Raw genomic sequence first — 18,258 nt, 5'->3', positions numbered from 1 at the left:
AGGGCTGCAACTACAAATTATTTTTATTATCAATTAATCTATTGATTATTTTTTCAATTAATCGATTAGTTGTTTGGTCTATAAATGTCAGAAAATGGTGAAGAATGTGGATCAGTGTTTCCCAAAGCCCAAGACGACGTCCTCAAATGTCTTGTTTTGTCCACAACTCAAAGATATTCAGTTTACTGTCATAGTTATTTTCTTAAAAATTACTCAAACCGATTAATCGATTATCAAAATAGATGACGCTTAATTTAATCATTGCAGCTCTAGTTGTGAATTATTTTCAAAGACCACAGATCACAATTAAATAAAAAAAAATAAGAGTTCATCAGATAATTGGCAAATATATTGTGATTTTATTTTTAATCCATTACTATACTATGGACAGTGTTGATAGCAAAGCTCTTCAGAGATGTCAGTTACTTATTACTTGAACTCATAATGTTTCCAGTATTTCCCCTATATCCGACTTTTAAGTAGTTTCAAAGTACATAAAACATTTTTCTAAATTTTAACAACATATGTCAAATTGTTAAATCCTATATTTGTTTCTTCCAGTGCTTTCATATTGTGTGAAATTTAAATCCAATCCATGTTATTTTTATGGCTGCACCATTGTATTAAATAAAACATTTTAGATGTCAAACCCCTTTTAATTGAAATATTATAAGGTCAACCGAAGTTGTTGTTTTCAACCGACTCGTGGCCTGACAGGTGTAGCAACAGTAGCTAATAACAGTAGTTACCTAATAGAATCTCTAATGAAGTTCTGCGGGTTTCAACAAAGCATCTCTGCATAATATGACTTTATAATTATGCCAAAGAGTGTGTGGGGGTAAAGAAGTCGGTGTGTGTCACCCATTAGTTAGCCTGCAGGGCATCTATTAATGCTGACAGGGTCGACCACCCTGGATCCCGTCTCAAAGGAAACAGGTCTTCCATTAAGCTTCACGTTTCGTAAGCAGCCCACAAACGGTGACGTGGGCCCGGGGACACGGTTCTGCTTTGTTGTCCCTGAATGGAGAAAAAGAAAAGCAGAAATAGTACACCAACAGTAGTTTTCTTTTATCTTTTTTTGTATGTATTTGTTTAACTATTCATTCATTAAGATTTGTTGCCTTTGATTTTCTTTAATGCAATTGTACGTATGTGTGTATACATACAGTATGTATGTTAACAATATGGCAAAACAGCATTTCTTTCTATGGTAAACACACAGCAGCATTAATATCCTTTTTAGTAGAAAAAGTTTGACCGTATTTATTAAGGTGAAATTCTGGCAACCACAGCTGCCAGTTTTTTACTGAAAAACAACTGTCTTTTTTTCTTTATCTCTATTTGTATGGCTCCACACCGGCAACAGCCGTGGCCGAAAGCATTATGTTTTGGGGTTTTCCGCCCGTCCGTACCATTCTTGTGAACGTGATATCTTAGGAACCACTTGAAGGAATTTCTTCAAATTTTTGCCCAAACGTCCACTTGGACCATAAACTGCATATAGGAAGTGAACGTAGTCACCGTGACGTCACCCATTGGTTTGTGGACTGCCATTTGGAAGCCTCGAGTTCGGCATTTTGTCCGTCGCCATCTTGGTTTTTGGCAACCAGAAGTGACACGAGAGGGTGGAGCTAAGTGCAACCGAACGCTGAATAAGACATTTTTAGGCGACCAAAATGTTAAAATTAACTTTCATGAACTGAAAACACACTGTGAAAGGGTTAAAGTTCCCAGACAGAAACACGGACAACTCCCACACCGGACAACGTCGTGGTAGCGACCTGTCAGTCACAAAGTAGCCACGCCCTAAAGCATCCCCTGCTTTATGGTCTATTTGACTCTAAATGGGACCATAATTTACTAAATGAACATTATGCTGTATTGAAGAAGACTTGAAACTAGTGAGTGAGACCTTTTACCTCCTATGTAGAGTGTCTCCAGCGTTGTTGAGGTGGATGTGAAGGAGACGGCTTTCTGCTCCGACCTGGAGTCCACCACTAGTTTGATAACGTCCCGTTGTTTGGAAACTGGAGGACAATAGGATCTAAAATTTATAGCTACTCACACGTATCATCAAGTTTGTGTAATGAGAAGTCGTAGAATGTTAAGTCGTACCTGTAACCACATGAAACTTTCCATCACAGAGGCTTTCAGGAGGAGTCACTGAGACACTGACGGCACCGTTAGCATCTTTCACTTTGACACCCACCTGGTAAAAGATTACAGACACTATTAAACATAATGTCTTGGTCTTTTAATGCAGTTTTTCTTTTGAGATTGCTTCCTGTCATAGTTCATTAAAAGAAGGATTCACCTTAGTTTCCATTAAGAACACATTAAAGCTAGTCTCGTGTCCCTGAACATGGAAGAGAAGACCTGTCAGGTATTGAGGACGCAGCTCGAAGGCCAACACAAACTGGGAGCCAACGGTGAAGTAGTTCTCTAAAACAGAAATATTCCTTATTAGACTCGAGGTCACTATTTGTTGTAACTTTAACTCATACACTGACAAAGGGGAAATAAATCAGGATGAAATATGTCAAACCTAAAACGATGTGACCGCCGCCGAAGTGCGTCCCCTTCCCTGTGAGCCCATCGCTGCAGGGTAACGTTTTGTAGCTCGCCTCAGGCTCCTCGATAAAAACCTCATTCATTTTGAAACCCCGTATACATCCAGTAACACTGATCATGGGAATGTTGTGTCCCTGATGGAGGAAGAGAAAAGAGAAGAAGAGGGTCAATATGTAAACAAATATGTCTGTTGAGTCGAGCACTAACAGAGATGTGATACAGACTTTAGTGGTTTTGCTTCTGGGATCACCTCCCAGATACACGGGGTTGAGCAGGTCTAGAGATGATCCCTCATTGTTGGGCAGATGTCCATCGGTCACCCGGATCCCATCGACCAGCAGATGAAAAGTGCTCTTCTCCACACTGACCTCAACCTGTCACACAGGTAAAGAGATTCACCTGAAGACCTCAGACAAACAGATTTTACTTTAGCCTTCTGTCACTGTGCAGCCTGGTCTCCTAAAGATTACGTTCCCATACAACGAGACTGCATTTGTCAATTAGTTTCGAGAAAAACATATTTTCTCCCAGATTCCGTTTGTTTTTGACGTAGGCTTATTACAAAAGTTTCTAATTATAGTCCGTGGAAGTCCATAGGGAGGACGTCCTGAGACCGCTGTTTGTGTCCCATGTGAAACCAAAAGTCAACGTTGACTTAATTTCATTTCCGTCCATAACTTAAATAACGTAACAAACTTAATTACTGTATTTTAAAAATCTCAAAGCCCTTATTGGGTTGTATGGTCTGCCTTGTCCACCTGTAGACTTAAACATTGGCATATTGTTATTCATAATGCTGTTCTTGGACTGCTTTCTTCTTACCTATGGAACTACATCCTACAAAAAGTGTGGGAAGTTATTGTCTTCGCTCACAGGACTTATTCCTACTAACCGTCCCTAAAGTCTGTACTGAACTGGGAAAATAAGGGTGTTTAAGTACGCTCTGCTTGGAATCAGTTGCAAAATCTCTTGAATCTTCATTCATTGTCTCATTGGTCGTATTTAAAGTGATTCTAAATTGCTTGGAAGTCGACACGTCTGGCTGTAGATGTTTTAAATGTTGAGGAAAGTCTTTGGATATCTTATAATTCTGTAGTTTTGTTCTTTGTTTTCATTTTAAATTGTTACACGTTTGTTTTTATGTCTGCAACCGTATTATTTGTGCTGCCGCCTGTCTTGGCCAGGACACTCTTTCAAAGAGATTTTAGAAAGGCGTCATTTCAGCCAACAAAATCATCGATCAATCAATTATTTCTCGTCATCAACTGGAAAATAAAAAGCTGCTTTTGTTTGCTCTACTACTGTGAATTTTGAGTGGTAAATTTGCCACCATTATCATTGTAAACTACATGTGCGTCGTGTGAGAACGGATAGTTTGACAGGCGTAGCGACAGTAACTAGGAGGGCGGGGCTTAGCAAATGGTTAATCACTCTGTGCCAGGTCCCGTCGTTGCTCTTCTGCTTGTGCTGGATGATTCTGTTTTGCCCGAGTGACATCTTGATCTTGCCGTTGGCCATGTAGAGAGCCAGCAGGGGGATGACTCCTCTCCCTGCTACGTGGAAGATCAGCCCTTTAGATGACTCGGTCTTCACGTCAAGGGAGAAGTGAGGCCTGAGACACAAAAGGAGTGCAACAGTGAAGTGTTTTATACTGTGCATATGAATTAATGAATAGATGGATGGAGGGCTGAATTAAAAAATGAAAACCTCTTAAACCCCTGTAAGTTTTGGTCGTAGAGTGATAACATTCATACCATTGGTCTTCAGGAAAGAACACGGTACTTTATTGTTTATATATAACTACAATTACCTGTAATTGAGGTCCTGTTGGGGCAGTGTGTAACTGAGCCAGCTGTGCTCCTCAGACAGCTGATATTCACCACGCTGTGCTCGCCGGTGTTTACACTGGCTGCCCGCTGGAGCCTGAATCTAACACACAGCAGAGAGAGATGACCTTCATCCCCATCTAATTATAAAAGCAGTGGGTGAATTATTACGGGGCTGTAGAAAAATAATGGCGTGCTGTGCTCACAGGTTTGTGTTTCTGGGGCCTTTTCAAAAACAGTGCCGGTAGAAGCTCAGCATGTGGTGGCGGATGGAGACGGCATGGACCAAGGACGACGTCTCCCGTTTGTGAAAATGAGCTTAGATCAGCAGGTACAAAGCTCTGCTCAGGCCTGAATAATATTATCATAGGAGAAAGGATCAAATATCATCTGTATGAGAACAGCTGTGGCATTAATAGAAAGTAAACAGATTTGTAATGTTTCCAAACCTTCTTGTGTAAAAGTTAGCGATGCAGACTTTGAATTTCCCTCCTTGCAAATGTTGATCCACTGGCCTGGTTTGAGGTGACTGTCCCTGAATCACTTTTACGTTATCGATGCTGAGCTCCAACCTGAGAAAGTCAAGACGGTTTCATTAAAGGTTCAAATTTTAATTGAGATAAATGTACAAAAATAGGACAACTCTTACCCTGTTGGCCTCTTTACTGCAGACAAGTAGTGCCAGCTTCCATCACTGTACCTTTTATCCGACCTCAAGGTATAATTATCGCTATTAAATACTACATAGCCATCAGCCAGGGACAGCTGGACAGCGGAGGAGCCCTGCAGAAGATCAGATAATACTAATAGAGTCATCATCAGTTTCTTGATTGCCGTTTTAAAGCAGGATGTGAGGCGTGCAGGGTTTACCTGAGAGCTGCTCCTGAGAAGAGTACCATGTGTGTCTGTGCTCCTGAAGCCCAGAGAGACTCTGACTGGATGTTGATCCCAGACAGACGGGGAATCAACAGACAGAGCTGAGTACAGCGTAGCTGAGCGAACGCCCTACACAAGTCAGAAACACAACAGCATTAGGTCATATTCTCAATGTTCAGCCCAATGCATGAAGCAGCCATGAACCTCTTTTTGGGTTGTGTTTATTAGGTTACCCACATATTGCAAAATCTTGCTGCCTGATGACCTATCCTTATCTTAACCATTGGAGGTCAATGCCTAAACCTAACCATTCAAGGTCAATGCCTAATCTTAACTATTCAAGGTCAATGCTTAACCTTAACTGTTCGAGGTCAATGCCTAACCTTAACTATTTGAGGTCAATGCCTAACCTTAACCATTCAAGGTCAATGCCTTACCTTAACCGTTCAAGGTCAATGCCTAACCTTAACCGTTCAAGGTCAATGCTTAACCTTAAATATTCAATGCCAATGCCTTAACCATCTCCTGAGAGTTTTGCAACTTGTGGGCTACCTTCTAGGCCCTACCCTCTTTTTGGCAGTTTACCAGTAGTGAGATTGGACATCCATCGCTGACACCGATCGTCCTGTTGTACACAACTCTCTCAGCGTCTGCTGTCAGATGATCCACACATCCTCTCAGCGGTGGAGCTGTGATGTTGTGTCTGAGATTCAAACAGAAAACAGTACAAAAGGCTAATCTCACAAGCTAAAGCTGTGAATGCTGCATGCGTCTGTTTTGTTACCTATGTCTGAGCGGTGCTGGTAGACCTCCGATGTAATAACTCTTGTAGTTTGTACGATTGTGATCTGTGGAGATCTGCTGTGGTCCGTAGTGCACAACAAACCTGTTTGCAACAATGATTGCAAAGTGTTTGTCCTGAGATAAGAAACACAGTTTTAATAGAACAGTTCATAAATGGATTCAGAAAGCTTGCACTGCTTGATGCTCATCAAGTATTTTAGATCATCTTACAAATAGAGACACTTTTTCAGCACTCTGAACTCTGAGCTCTCGGCCTGCTTGCTGGCCTCGAAGCACCAGGAATCCTCTCTCCACAAACACACAGAAAAAAGACTCCTGTGGCAGATAAAACACAAAATCACGTCATATGTTTAGCAAAATATTCCCCTCCGCTGTTTTTCAATTAGAAACATCATACTTCAATCCCGATGTAGAACAGCAAGGCGTTTGTCTCTTGGCTGTTTGTGTGGAATTTGAACAGTCTTTTCTTCTTATTGTCTGGCTCCTTAATGAACGCCATGCGGTAACCTGTTCCCTCGTAATAATCAGACACCTTTGACTGGGGAACCCTGAACAAATAAAGAAGGATTTCATCATTATTTGATAGTCACTGTAAGCATACACCTCTGCAACTCTTTGAAACTGTTTTAATGCTTACTTCACAGTAGGCTGGTTTGCATCCATATTGCTTGCACGCTTGTAGTTGAACAGGCCGACAGGATTGTCATTTATGTAGGAGAGTTTCATTGCTCCTCTGTACTTGGGGTAATTCAGCTCCACTGGAGGCTACAAGAAACAAGAGGAGACACACTGAAAATGTTAACATGAATGGATGAGTTCGCTGAGAATATTTTCATGATACTGGACAGTGATATTTCCCTGCAGTATAAAGATGATTGCTCACATTGAATTTGTGATTGTCCATAATAATTTCTGGCCCATATCCTCTAATAAAAGCTCAATGCTGTCTGGTATTTCAACTCACTCCCATCATCTTCCTCCTGAACGTTTTCCCACAAGAGGATGGTGGAGAACTTCTTTACTGCACTCAGCTTCACAAAATTGTCTATTAGATATTTGACATGAATCCATGACTTTATAGTTCATGTAACTTATATATGGAAGCCCATTTCGGCCAAGAAAAGAAAAGGAAGGTTGATGAAAAGTTGGGCATGATGAAAATTAAAAAACAATAATGATAAGTAACAATTACCATTATTACCATAGTCCAAAACTATGGTAACTATAAAGTAAACATTATGAGGTATTAAATTTACATTATGCCTTGCTAACAGGCGGCTACCTCCGGATCTGAAAAGTGAAGACAATGCTGAAGTGCCTTAAACCTGCAATCTCTCTAACAGCCAGCAGGGGGTGACTTCTCTGGTTGCTAAAAGAAGTCTGATTGTATAGAAGTCAATGAGAAAATGAGCCTACTTCTCACTTGATTTATTACCTCAGTAAACATTGTAAACATGAGTTTATGGTCTCAATCGCTAGTTTCAAGTCTTCTTCAAAACAGCATGATGTTCATTTAGTAAATTATGGTTCCATTTAGAGTCAAATAGACCATAAAGCAGGGGATGCTTTAGGGCGGGGCTACCTTGTGATTGACAGGTCGCTACCACGGCGTTGTCCGGTCTGGGAGTTGTCCGTGTTTTCGTCTTAGAGCTTTAACCCTTTCACAGTGTGTTTTCAGTTCATGAAAGTTAATTGTAACATTTTGGTCGCCTAAAAAATGTCGTATTCAGCGTTCGGTTGCACTTAGCTCCACCCAAGATGACGTCGGCCAAAAACCAAGATGGCGACAGCCGAAATGCTTCAAAACCAGCCCATAAACAAATGTGTGACGGCACGGTGACTACGTCTAATTCTTATATACAATCTATGCTTGCTAAGTCACAATTTGACTAAATGAATTATGAAATACTAAGTCAAAATTATTAGATACTAAATCAAATTATGAGATTGTAAATCAAAATTACTGAGACTTTGCAATTCCCACTGGGTGCCAATTCAAATCAATAAGTGCCTTGTCTGTTTCTATCAGCGTCAAAATTAAATATCGTTACCGTAAAGTTGTCAGGATAGCCGCCCACGTAGAAAACAACACCGTCTGGATCCAGTTGGAGGACGCCGGTTGTTGTATTTGGAAGGTTGTGTTTAGGAGGAAGGCTGACCGGCTTCTCTGATGTGAACTTCTGCGTGATGTTAACTTCAGCATCTTGGTAAACTCTGCAGGAAATGTTGAAACACAGAAATAATCTATTATTACATGTACAATTGATGGAGGAGGAAGTGTGGTACTTTCCCCATTAAAACAAAATCCATATTCACTATCTAAACTTCCATATTGTGCATAAAGTACCTGTGGAAGACAACCCTGTCAAAGACTGAGGAGTTCACATTGGTCGTTGTTGTTATTTGGCTGGTTTCCACCTCATGGACAACTCCGCCTAACTTGTAGACACAAATCAACACCTTGCTTCTGATAGCCATCCCAACGTAGTCTCCGGAAGCCTGAAAATGAAAGAAGAGCATAAAAATGATAAATATTTAAAAATGTTTTGTCACTCAAAATCTCCTCCTGCTACTAGTACTCGACAGGTTTGTCAGCTGTATTTCTGTATTTTAGGAAGCAGACACACTCACATCCTTGTTGCCCAGGTAGAAAACAAAGAAGCTGGCGTCTCTGTGTTTGTTCTGGCGTCGCTTTCGTCTGTTGTCAGCCTTGGAAGAATTATTTTGATGGTGATTGAGAAGCAGATCGACGGCTGTAAACGCTTTTATGTCTTCGAGGTTCCTCGGAAGACGAAGCTCAATGTGACCTTTTCCGTTGAAAGTGGTGGCAACCGAGAGCTGTGGGAAGATCAGTCGAGGTTGAGATATTGGTGTAAATATAGATTTATGAAAAAGATGTTTTGTTGTGTGAAACCTGAAATAACGTATTTTGTTTTTGGCCACTTGGGGGCAGTGGAAACAAGCTGTGAACCTAACACTGATATATTATCACCTCCTAAGTTCATGAGTGCAGTGACCGTCCAAAACCTGCCTGTTCAGAACAGACGGATTGATGGTCTGCGATTTTGCTGCTCGCAGCTTTCTTGAGAATAGAAGCTGACAGGCAATAAACAACAAATTTGAATGAATACTTTACCCTGTTAACAAAGTTTCTTGTCTCCTCTATCACATCCTTGATTCTCCTGATGCTTTCTGTCATGTTGTCACTAGGAGACACCTTCGCACCGAGAGCCTCAACTCGTGTGATTTTGTCTCTCAACACAGGAAGGGCTGCTTTCAAGTTCTTCACTGAACACAGAGAATACAAACAGAACAATATCATTATATTCCAGCTGCAAGATGACATCTAATGACAGGAACATAGTGTAAAAATGATTTCTGCCATTAAATACTCACATGCCTGGTCTGCCTCACCCAACATATCATCTATATTCCCACTGACATTAGTCAGAGTTATTCTCTCCACGTCCTGGCTCATATTCCTCAGTTTCTCTGTCATATCACTGACTGTGAAGTTTGACGCTGAGGCAGCTGTTTTCGCAGACTCTATCAGGATGTCTGTGTCATCTGAAATCAAAAGACCACTTTGATCTACCTTGGTGCAGGTACAGTGTGTAATCTTTTCTTGTCAAGTGATCCACCGACCTCCTCTGATCTCTTTGAGGTCGTCACTGACGGTTGACATGTCCCTTCTCAGTGATTCTCCTTTTTCCTTTTGGTTATTCACGCCATCTTTGAGGGTGTTCGCCGTGTGTGACAGCACTGTTCAAAAGAAATGGAAAAGTTTTTTTAACTTTTGTGCGTTCTGAACTACTATATTGTATCTGCTGTTTACGCACTTTTAAGGTCACTCTGAGTCTCGTTGGCTTCTGTCCGTAAATGAGTTGAATTATCTTTGAGTCCTTCGGCCCTGTTGACCAGACCTCCCTTCTTCACCTCCTAATTAACAGAATCAGAATCATATTCATATTTTCTATTATTAAACATTCAAGTTACATTACTAATAGCACCGAGGTTACCTTTAAGGCTTCATCAGCAGCCTCTCTGGACTCATTTGCTGCCATCTCTGCCTCTTCTATGGCATTTATGATGCTGTTATAAGCTCCTATACCCAGCACACTGAGCAGGTCACTACTGTTGGTGGCATTTTGAAGCACTCTGCAGTAACATATAGCATGATTGTGTATTATTGTCAAAATATACACACAGTATTCACTTTCCTCTGCTTCACACTCACTGTTGGAGTTCTGCTGCCTCTCTGTTGAGCTCCTCCGCGTGCTCCTCAGCTTTGGTTATGATTTCCATCATTCGGAAGATGTCGTTTAACTTCTTAAAGAGTGGCAGCTTTGCACCGTCTAGCTGAGCCGCATGATTCTCGAATTCCTGCAATTTACACACAATCAATCGAGTTTGCACTAGGTAAGGGTGATACCAAACTTTTTGTTACAATTTCAACGATACTGATCATTTCTTAAATGGGTGATTTTTCAAAATAATGGTCATTTTTAGAAAAAAACAAACAAACACAAAGATCATTACCCTTAAAGGCAAATGACGCACACCGGACATTAATAACCAGCCCGGTCGTACGATAAGACGTAGGAATGACATGATAATTCGCAAGGCATTTAGCGTGCAATACGTATACTTATAATGCTATTTTTGCTTTTGTCGTGTCATTTGTACGCCATGTAGTCTATACTGACTGCAGTGTCAACACATCTGCGTAAATATGCTACGCTCGTTTTTGTTTTTTTTTGGTAAATAACATTAGAGACGTTTGTGACATGTTTTCCGTATTTGTGTTAAGTTGTTTACATATCAATTTTACTTAGTGTACATGCTTATTTAAGCCCAACCATGATGATTTTCCTAAACCTAAGTGAGGGGTTTTGTTGCCTAAACCTAACTGCGGACGTTGCTGTGGTTTTGTTGCGTGGTAAAAAATGACATGCGAAAACCCTAAAATGCTTTTTCATGACACACGGAATATTGTGCTATTTATACAACTACTCATGAGGTTGGGTTGTAATAACAAATATCTTACAAAAGCAAATATTAGTAAAATTAAATAAAAATGTTTGTACTAATAAATGTAAAAGAAAATCCAGTATTTTACAAAAATACTAGGATTAAATAAGTCTCCATACAGCTTTCAGGGTGTGTTGTTTTTAAATGTTTGAAGAGCATTTTACTGTCACAAATATTTCTTCTTGCTGTATTTGTATCTACAGGTGAATAACCCCACACCACGCTACATTTCCTTTCTGCCATTCTCATGTGTTGTGATGTAAAAGTGTGTGACCGTGCGCGGCTGTGCGTTAGGTTCTGATGTCATATTAAACAAAAGTAGGCTGCTGAAAATGTTTGGAAGGGATGCAGGCACCCACGTTTGTAGTTATATCATTTTATTATCTATATTTTTTTAAAGGAATTAATACCAAATGAGTAGCTTGTGAGTATCGGTGTATCGATCCCGCCGTATTAATCCTCCCATTCTTAGTTTGCACACTTGTCTTGTAGATTCATGGCGATAAAAGATGCCTTCTTACTCTTTTAATTTCCTCGAGCATTAAAAAGGTGTCGGTGATATTCTTTAGCAGATCTTTGGTCATTTCAGTCCCGGGAAGGAGAAGACTTTGTTCTCTCTCCAGCTGAGTTTGAAGATGCTGTCAAATGAACAAACAAAGAGAGGTGAAAACATCATTGCAGAGTTAGAAATGTATGATAGGACTAATAATGCCAGCTGTGTTCCACATCACCTCCAGATGTTGTAGGGCAGTACGGCCCTTCAGGTTAAGGCCCCGTGTCCTGTTGACTCTTTCCTCGGAGTCTGACAGCAGCTCAGCCGCCTCCCTCAGAGACTCTGCAGTCTGATTTAATACAGCCTGTTTGGTTTCTACAGGATCCACCATGTTGTTCCTGATTATGTCCAACACTGAGGAGAACACACAGACTTTGGATTTTACACGTTGAGACTACATTAATGTTCATTTTTAGGGTTGTATATATCATAATCGTTGGATATCAGTATCCAGCTGTTCCTCAACAACCAGAGCTGCATAAAAATATTACTAATTTTGTCCTGCAATTACTTAGCTTGTCTTAGCGCAGGCAGTTCTTATACACTGCATTATTATTTCTATACTACCCACGTAATCAATCCGTATGTAATCCGCGTAATCGTGAGCCAGCAAAGGTGAGGTAGTATGAAGAGCGGCAAAGTCCACGTAGGGAGGAGGTCGGGGTGGATTGGTGGCTCTTAAAAAAACACCAGAATTTCACCCTGGAGACCGCGTGAAACAAGTCAACGTTGATTTATTTGTCACGTAACTTCCATACTTAAGTAACGCCACTTCTGTAGTTATTTTAACTCAAACTACGATCTTTTCCTTAACCTAACCAAGTAGTTTTGTTTCCTAAACACTGCAGAGGCTTGCGCAGGCGCACCATTCAGAATAAGGCCTAACTCAGAATATCCAAACGGAATATGCTGTTTACATGACCCGTACCAAATTCACAATATTCTCTTGTTCAGAATAATAGTGGAATATTAGTATGCACGTAAACGTAGTCAATGTTAAGTGAATGTGGTTTGTGTCAGAGTGACGAGCCAAACACCAGGTGCACCTTTTTATCCATAAACTGAATTTAATCTCTATCCCAGAAATCAATAAATGAATACATTTAAAATGAATCTCACGTTTGTGTGCGTCCTCCTGCTCTCTGCCAGCTCCGTCTCTCTGAGCTGTGCAGCCTCTCTCTCTCATTTCCTGCACGATGCGCCGAGCCTCCTCCATCATCCCGGCTTTGTCGTCTTCAAAGAGAGCGAGAGGCTCTCCAGATTTATTCTGCTTTATTAAATCTGACAGAACGCAACAACAGAAACACTTTAACTTGTCATTCAGTTTCCTTTACAAATCCCACAAAGTCATTGAGAAGTCGGGCCCAATCTGACATCTGCCAGCCGGCAGAACAGTGGTGTAATGTCACAACAATGTAAACACAAAAGCATATTATATTAATATTAATTGACCTTGTATTGCTGTGAGGAAATCTTCAGCTCCAGAGAGAAGGTCCTCTGCCTTTAATTTTGTTCCATTCACGTTCTGCACGACCTCCTCCAGATCTGATGCGGTTTTAAATATCTGGAAAGTTGATAATAATTTAAAGATTGTCAAAGCTTTTCACATATTTTCACATCGTTTTTATGTACATTAATTGTTTACATGCTGCACTAATTAATTCATAAAACTCAACAGGGTTAAGATGAGCTGTTCATTCCTCTCTGATGATGTAATTACTTTATAAAAAAACCTCCTGCCTTATTTAAACAATAATTAATTTACAATTTCATTAAAAAATTGCAATTATCCTCCTAAACTTGTGATGGGGTTTCAGTTTGATTAAGTGAGGAAGTTTCACTCCAGGTACCTTGTCAGTCAGTTGACTGAAGTCATCTCTGATAAAATCCACATCTGCTTCCAGCTGTTCGACCTTTGGGTCCGGGTGTCTCACTGCAGTGCCGTACCTCCCAACCAGAATCTGAAACACGGGGAAGATGAGAAGAGCCTGAACATGAAGAAACATTGTTGTGTGAACAGACATTGGGATCTTTTTTTTTCTTTTGGCATGCTCTTTATAGAAAATGTTGTAAAGGACAGTTCATAACTACACTCACAGATACCTAAAACCTGCATGAACTGTACCTTTGTTTCAGAGATGTTGGCCTCCAGGTCGTTCATGGAGAGTGAACCGGGGCCATTAGTGACGTTCTGCAGCTGCTGCTTCAGCGGAGCCAAGACATCATCCATCCTCTCCAAGTCAACCAGTAAGGAAACAGTACAGCCGTCACATTCTGTCAGTAAACACAAAGAGAGGATGAAATAATACAATCTAATTTTATTAATGTAACTCTTCATGTCAAAGCATGACTGTTAGATGAATCTTCAACACAAACTCACCATGGCAGTGAGCACCACAGCTGCTGTTACCAGATGTGATGCACTCTGTTAAAAAGGAAAGTTTATCAAAGTGGAATCTCATCACATTAAGACCAATTTACTAGTGATGAGCAGTACTACTCAGTTTTATAATATCTTCTGAGAAAATAAACCCTCAGCTCGGGCTTTGAGACTACAAATTCATACCAAAAAAGCCTGCGTTACTTACAGTAGCATGGAGTTAACATGGGTATTTATTAGGCAGAAATTGGTTGCATTATGGGAAATGTATGCTCATTTTTTTTCTGAACTGTGGACCAAAAGTCAGGAAATGTTTTTTTTTTTTAATTGTCTCTTGTAAATCCTCCAACTTTATGGCAGTCCAATCTTAAAAGGTAGCCTATAATATGCAGGACTTTCCAGAAACAACAATTTATAGACTCATACAAAAATAATCCCTTTATTATGTATGCCTTTAAATCACCTACCCCTTCAAAACATAGTAACTATAAGAAATTGTAATGAATGGCTCTCGGTAAGGAATGACAAACACACATATTAGTAAAACTGATGGTTATGACTTTCTGTTTAACTGAAAGCAGTTTCTAACAAACTTTTATTTGTCTGTATTTGTGTAAAAATGTATATTTACCTCCAGTGATAGAATCACAAATGTTCAAGCCGTCCTTGCAGTTGCAGGGCTTGCAGCTGCCTCCGTACCACATTGGACTGCCGTAGTAACCAAACGCACATCTGACAGAGAGGAAAACAAGAGGGAAAGCTGCTTTTTAAGCTTTCATATATTTATTGTTCAGCCCTACATGCTAATATAATTAATGTGACTTCCATTGAGCAGTAGACATCAGGGATCAGGATGCAACATTTTGTTGCACTGATAATAATCTTGAGATGTAAATTATGCTTGTGTTGTCTTGTGTTGGTTATGTGTCACTTTTCAGCCCAGACGCCAGGAAAAAATGTTGGCATTGTATATTTCTGCAAACCACGGATAGGTTGGATGTCGATGTTTTTGCATTCGATCAGAGCAAGTGATGTAGGACAATGAGCAACCATTATTGAAAGGTATGGTATAATAACAACGAGTAAAACAAACAAACACAGGACTTTTACCCAGGAGAGCGCTGTTGATGTCCCATATGAAACCAGAAGTAAACGTTGAGTTAACGCTTCTTACGTTGGGCGGTTGTTATTTATTTATTTGAGGTTACGTTGTTACATTATTATTTTAACACAAACGATAACCGTTTTTCTAATCTTAACCAAGTATTTTTTTTGCCTAAACCTAACCAATCGTTTCACAAAGTTAACCACGTGGCATTGTGCGCTTCTGCAAGTGTGATACGTATTTATGAAACATATTTTTGGTTCAGAAACGTCGACATTCAACGTATCCTGCGGCTTGCAGAAACGTACAATGGCAATGTTTTTTTCTGGCAACTGGGTTGCACTTCTTGAGCAGCAGACACACCTCTCACATCTGGCTCCACTGTAACCTCGTTTACACAAACATTCAACCGCTCCTGAGCCGACGTCCAGACAGGCCAGAGCAAAACTGCAGAGAGACATAAAAAGATCTTCAAACTGATGCAGAACAAAGAATCAGCTGAGCTATACAGTAGGTAATAATAAAAAGAGACTGACTTGTTCCATGTAAAGGGGCACGGACAGGCACGGCAGGCCCTGTTGGCTGCGTTTCTATAGTAACCCTCTTTACACCGTTCACAGCGGTCTCCGGTGGCGTCGAACTGACAGTTCTGGGGGTCGATTAGATCAAACATGACATGAACAGCATGTTTTGTGCCTGATTTGTCCCACAAATGCCACAATCTTTTAGTGTGTAAATCAACAATCACGCCATCGTGTGTGTTTGTGTGTATGAGAGAGCACCAACCACGCAGTTCCCTGTTTGCTCATCACAGTCGTTGGAGAGTCCGTTGCAGCTACACGACACACACTGACCCCTGTACGGTCCGGTCCACTCTCTGTAGAAGCCAGAGCTGCACTTCTGTATACAGTATATACACACAGAGAGCTGAACAGTCGACTCACTGTGGGATAATTAACACAAACAAACACTCTCCAGCTGCTCAGGAGAAACCATTATCACTAAGTAATCACGCTGCAGAGTGATTAGCTGCAAGAACATGTTGATTTAATCATATTGATTACATACGTATCAGATGCATTTGTCACTAAGAGAATACATTATCTCTCCACTGGTCTGAGTTGTAAATCAGGGTGTGACATGGAAACAGAAAGAAACACATGGTGATATGCAGTATGCAGTGATGTATTCAGATCATTTACTTCAGTAAAGGTACTAATACCACACTGAACATACTCCACTACAAGTAAGAGTCTTGCATTCAAAACCTTACTGAAGTAAAAGTATGTAAGTATTATCAGCAAAATGTTCTCAAAGTATGAAAAGTAAAAGTATTCATTGTGCAGTAAAATGTTCCCGGTCAGTGTTTTACTATTATATCTGATGTTTCTGGACTTATATTACTGCTGCCCACCAAAGTTAGACTACATTTTGGCAAGGAATACCTTGCATGGACATTTTCAAAGGGGTCCCTTGACCTCTGACCTCGTTATATGTGAATGAAAATGGGTTCTATGGGTACCCACGAGTCTCCCCTTTACAGACATGCCCACTTTATGATAATCACATGCAGTTTTTTGCATGCAGTATAAATGTGTTATTTTCTCCTATTCTAAAATGCTGTATTTGAATATTTCTACACACTGGGGTCCCTAAACAGTCTTGAAATTACACAAATTGGGTATCACTGTAAAGCTGAGACTTTTGTGGATCCAATGAGCCCAATAATATTCATGTGTGATGATGTTAGTCCCCATAGGAGCCATTTCATTGTAGTGAGACCATTTTTGAAATTGACCTCACTGTATAAAATGACCTGTGGTGACCCCTATGGGTACCCACAAGTCTCCCCTTTACAGATATGCCCACTTTATGACAATCACATGCAGTTTTTGGCAAAAACAATGCAGTTTGCATGCAGTATAACATTTTAGTGCATTTCTAAATTTGTAACAGGCCTGGAAATAAACTGTTGGCTATTAATACTGAACTAGTAACAGAGTTTGAAAACAAACATAGTCATTGTCCTGTATGAAAACATCCCTGTGTAAGTGGACTACTTGATTACTATAAGCAAATTATTTAAACAGTATTTGTATAGGAATGATTTTGTCCCAAGCTTTTTGATCGTTATGAGCACTTTCCACTGTATATATAAAAACCCAACAACGTGCTGCATTACCTGCGTGATAGCGCCTGCTGCTGTCTGGTTGCTGAAGGAAGGATCACAGAACTTTTTTGTGCTGTGTGTCCTCAGATGGATCTGACTGTGTCTGTCATGCCTACACGTTGAGCGTTTCTCAGTAGAGCTGCTAACCGGAGCAAAGCAAAGCAAAAACAACCACACTACGCTGCAAAGCAAAGATATATTCCACTGCATTATCAGTTATTCAGTCAGCCATGTGAGTGTAGCAGTGAACAAAAACTTCCTCTCTCTGTCTCTCTCTCTCTCTAAGAGAGCTCCTCCTCCTCCCAGTCCAGGTGAACCCTGCAGCAGGTGAACCTTGGAGCTGTTCATGTGAGACGCATTAAGAAAAGCAGGATGGTTAGTAAGGTAACAGTAAGCGTGGATCAGTGTAGTGTACAGTGAGGCTCAAGGTCCAGTGAGGTGTGGTTGAACTTGCTGACATTAAGATCAATAGGAAGCCGTAGAGACTGAACTGTGTTTGGTTGAACAAAGCAACATGCAGATCAACTGACAAATATACACTTAGAAGAAAATCCCTTTATTATCAGTCAGTCCAGAAGTTACAGTAGACATTAAGGTTGATCCAGTAAGTAAAATATTGTTTATAATGGTAGAAAAAAATGCAGACAAAAATTAACTTTATTTGCATTGAGAATACAAAGCACCATTTAATTTGTTCTGTCTCAAACACATTCAAGTTGAGGCCTAAACGTGTACTGTAAGTGTCACTGTAACAAAAATACTAAAAGTTTTGCAGTCTGGAGATATAACAAGAGAGTTAAAAATATACGGTAGCAAACAATGCTCAGTCAATTATTCAGTATCCAGAAGAGTGAGTGATTTGTTCAAAATTCACAAAACTCACTTTATTTTGTATAGTCTACAAAATCAAAGGGTTAGCATAATGGCAATGAATCATTTATT

The 18,258-nt window shown here is 40.2% G+C and overlaps 2 protein-coding genes across 2 annotated transcripts; both read right to left on the bottom strand.

Moving 5' to 3' along the window:
- Positions 1–506: 506 nt before the first annotated feature.
- Positions 507–12,008, bottom strand: lama3 (laminin, alpha 3). The gene is made up of 27 exons (XM_037770230.1): positions 11,840–12,008; positions 11,630–11,746; positions 10,315–10,460; positions 9,917–10,235; positions 9,723–9,839; positions 9,474–9,644; positions 9,214–9,365; positions 8,709–8,915; positions 8,425–8,576; positions 8,129–8,291; positions 6,715–6,842; positions 6,475–6,625; positions 6,288–6,392; positions 6,058–6,191; positions 5,859–5,976; positions 5,268–5,402; positions 5,047–5,180; positions 4,847–4,969; positions 4,604–4,748; positions 4,382–4,500; positions 4,003–4,183; positions 2,796–2,945; positions 2,546–2,705; positions 2,315–2,442; positions 2,116–2,209; positions 1,920–2,027; positions 507–1,017 (listed from the first exon to the last, which is right to left on the bottom strand). Coding segments are annotated over exons 4-27 (3,225 nt in total). The 5' UTR covers positions 9,918–10,235; positions 10,315–10,460; positions 11,630–11,746; positions 11,840–12,008; the 3' UTR covers positions 507–868.
- A 1,992-nt stretch (positions 12,009–14,000) lies between these two features.
- Positions 14,001–17,749, bottom strand: LOC119488500 (laminin subunit alpha-3-like). Its single transcript, XM_037770224.1, has 6 exons — positions 17,329–17,749; positions 15,933–16,046; positions 15,683–15,795; positions 15,510–15,593; positions 14,673–14,773; positions 14,001–14,086 (listed from the first exon to the last, which is right to left on the bottom strand). Exons 1-6 carry the CDS (start codon positions 17,524–17,526, stop codon positions 14,001–14,003), a joined length of 696 nt encoding a protein of 231 aa, XP_037626152.1. The 5' UTR covers positions 17,527–17,749.
- Positions 17,750–18,258: the final 509 nt, after the last annotated feature.

This window comes from Sebastes umbrosus, chromosome 5, assembly GCF_015220745.1.
Source record: "Sebastes umbrosus isolate fSebUmb1 chromosome 5, fSebUmb1.pri, whole genome shotgun sequence".
Lineage (NCBI taxonomy): Eukaryota > Metazoa > Chordata > Actinopteri > Perciformes > Sebastidae > Sebastes > Sebastes umbrosus.
The sequence above is the reverse complement of the archived record's forward strand: the minus strand, read 5'-3'. Positions and strand labels throughout refer to the sequence as shown.

What these genes read in the sequence shown, in the direction of transcription:
- lama3 (XM_037770230.1), bottom strand. An exon ending in CCAGCACCGCTCAGACATAG is followed by an intron (nt 5,977 to 6,057) that starts GTAACAAAACAG and finishes TTTGAATCTCAG; the next exon opens with ACACAACATCACAGCTCCAC. An exon ending in CAACAGGACCTCAATTACAG is followed by an intron (nt 4,184 to 4,381) that starts GTAATTGTAGTT and finishes TTTGTGTCTCAG; the next exon opens with GCCTCACTTCTCCCTTGACG.
- LOC119488500 (XM_037770224.1), bottom strand. Translation starts at nt 17,526, where the DNA reads ATGCAGTGGAATATATCTTTGCTTTGCAGCGTAGTGTGGTTGTTTTTG. An exon ending in AGCAAACAGGGAACTGCGTG is followed by an intron (nt 15,796 to 15,932) that starts GTTGGTGCTCTC and finishes ATCGACCCCCAG; the next exon opens with AACTGTCAGTTCGACGCCAC. An exon ending in AGTGGAGCCAGATGTGAGAG is followed by an intron (nt 14,774 to 15,509) that starts GTGTGTCTGCTG and finishes CCTCTCTGTCAG; the next exon opens with ATGTGCGTTTGGTTACTACG.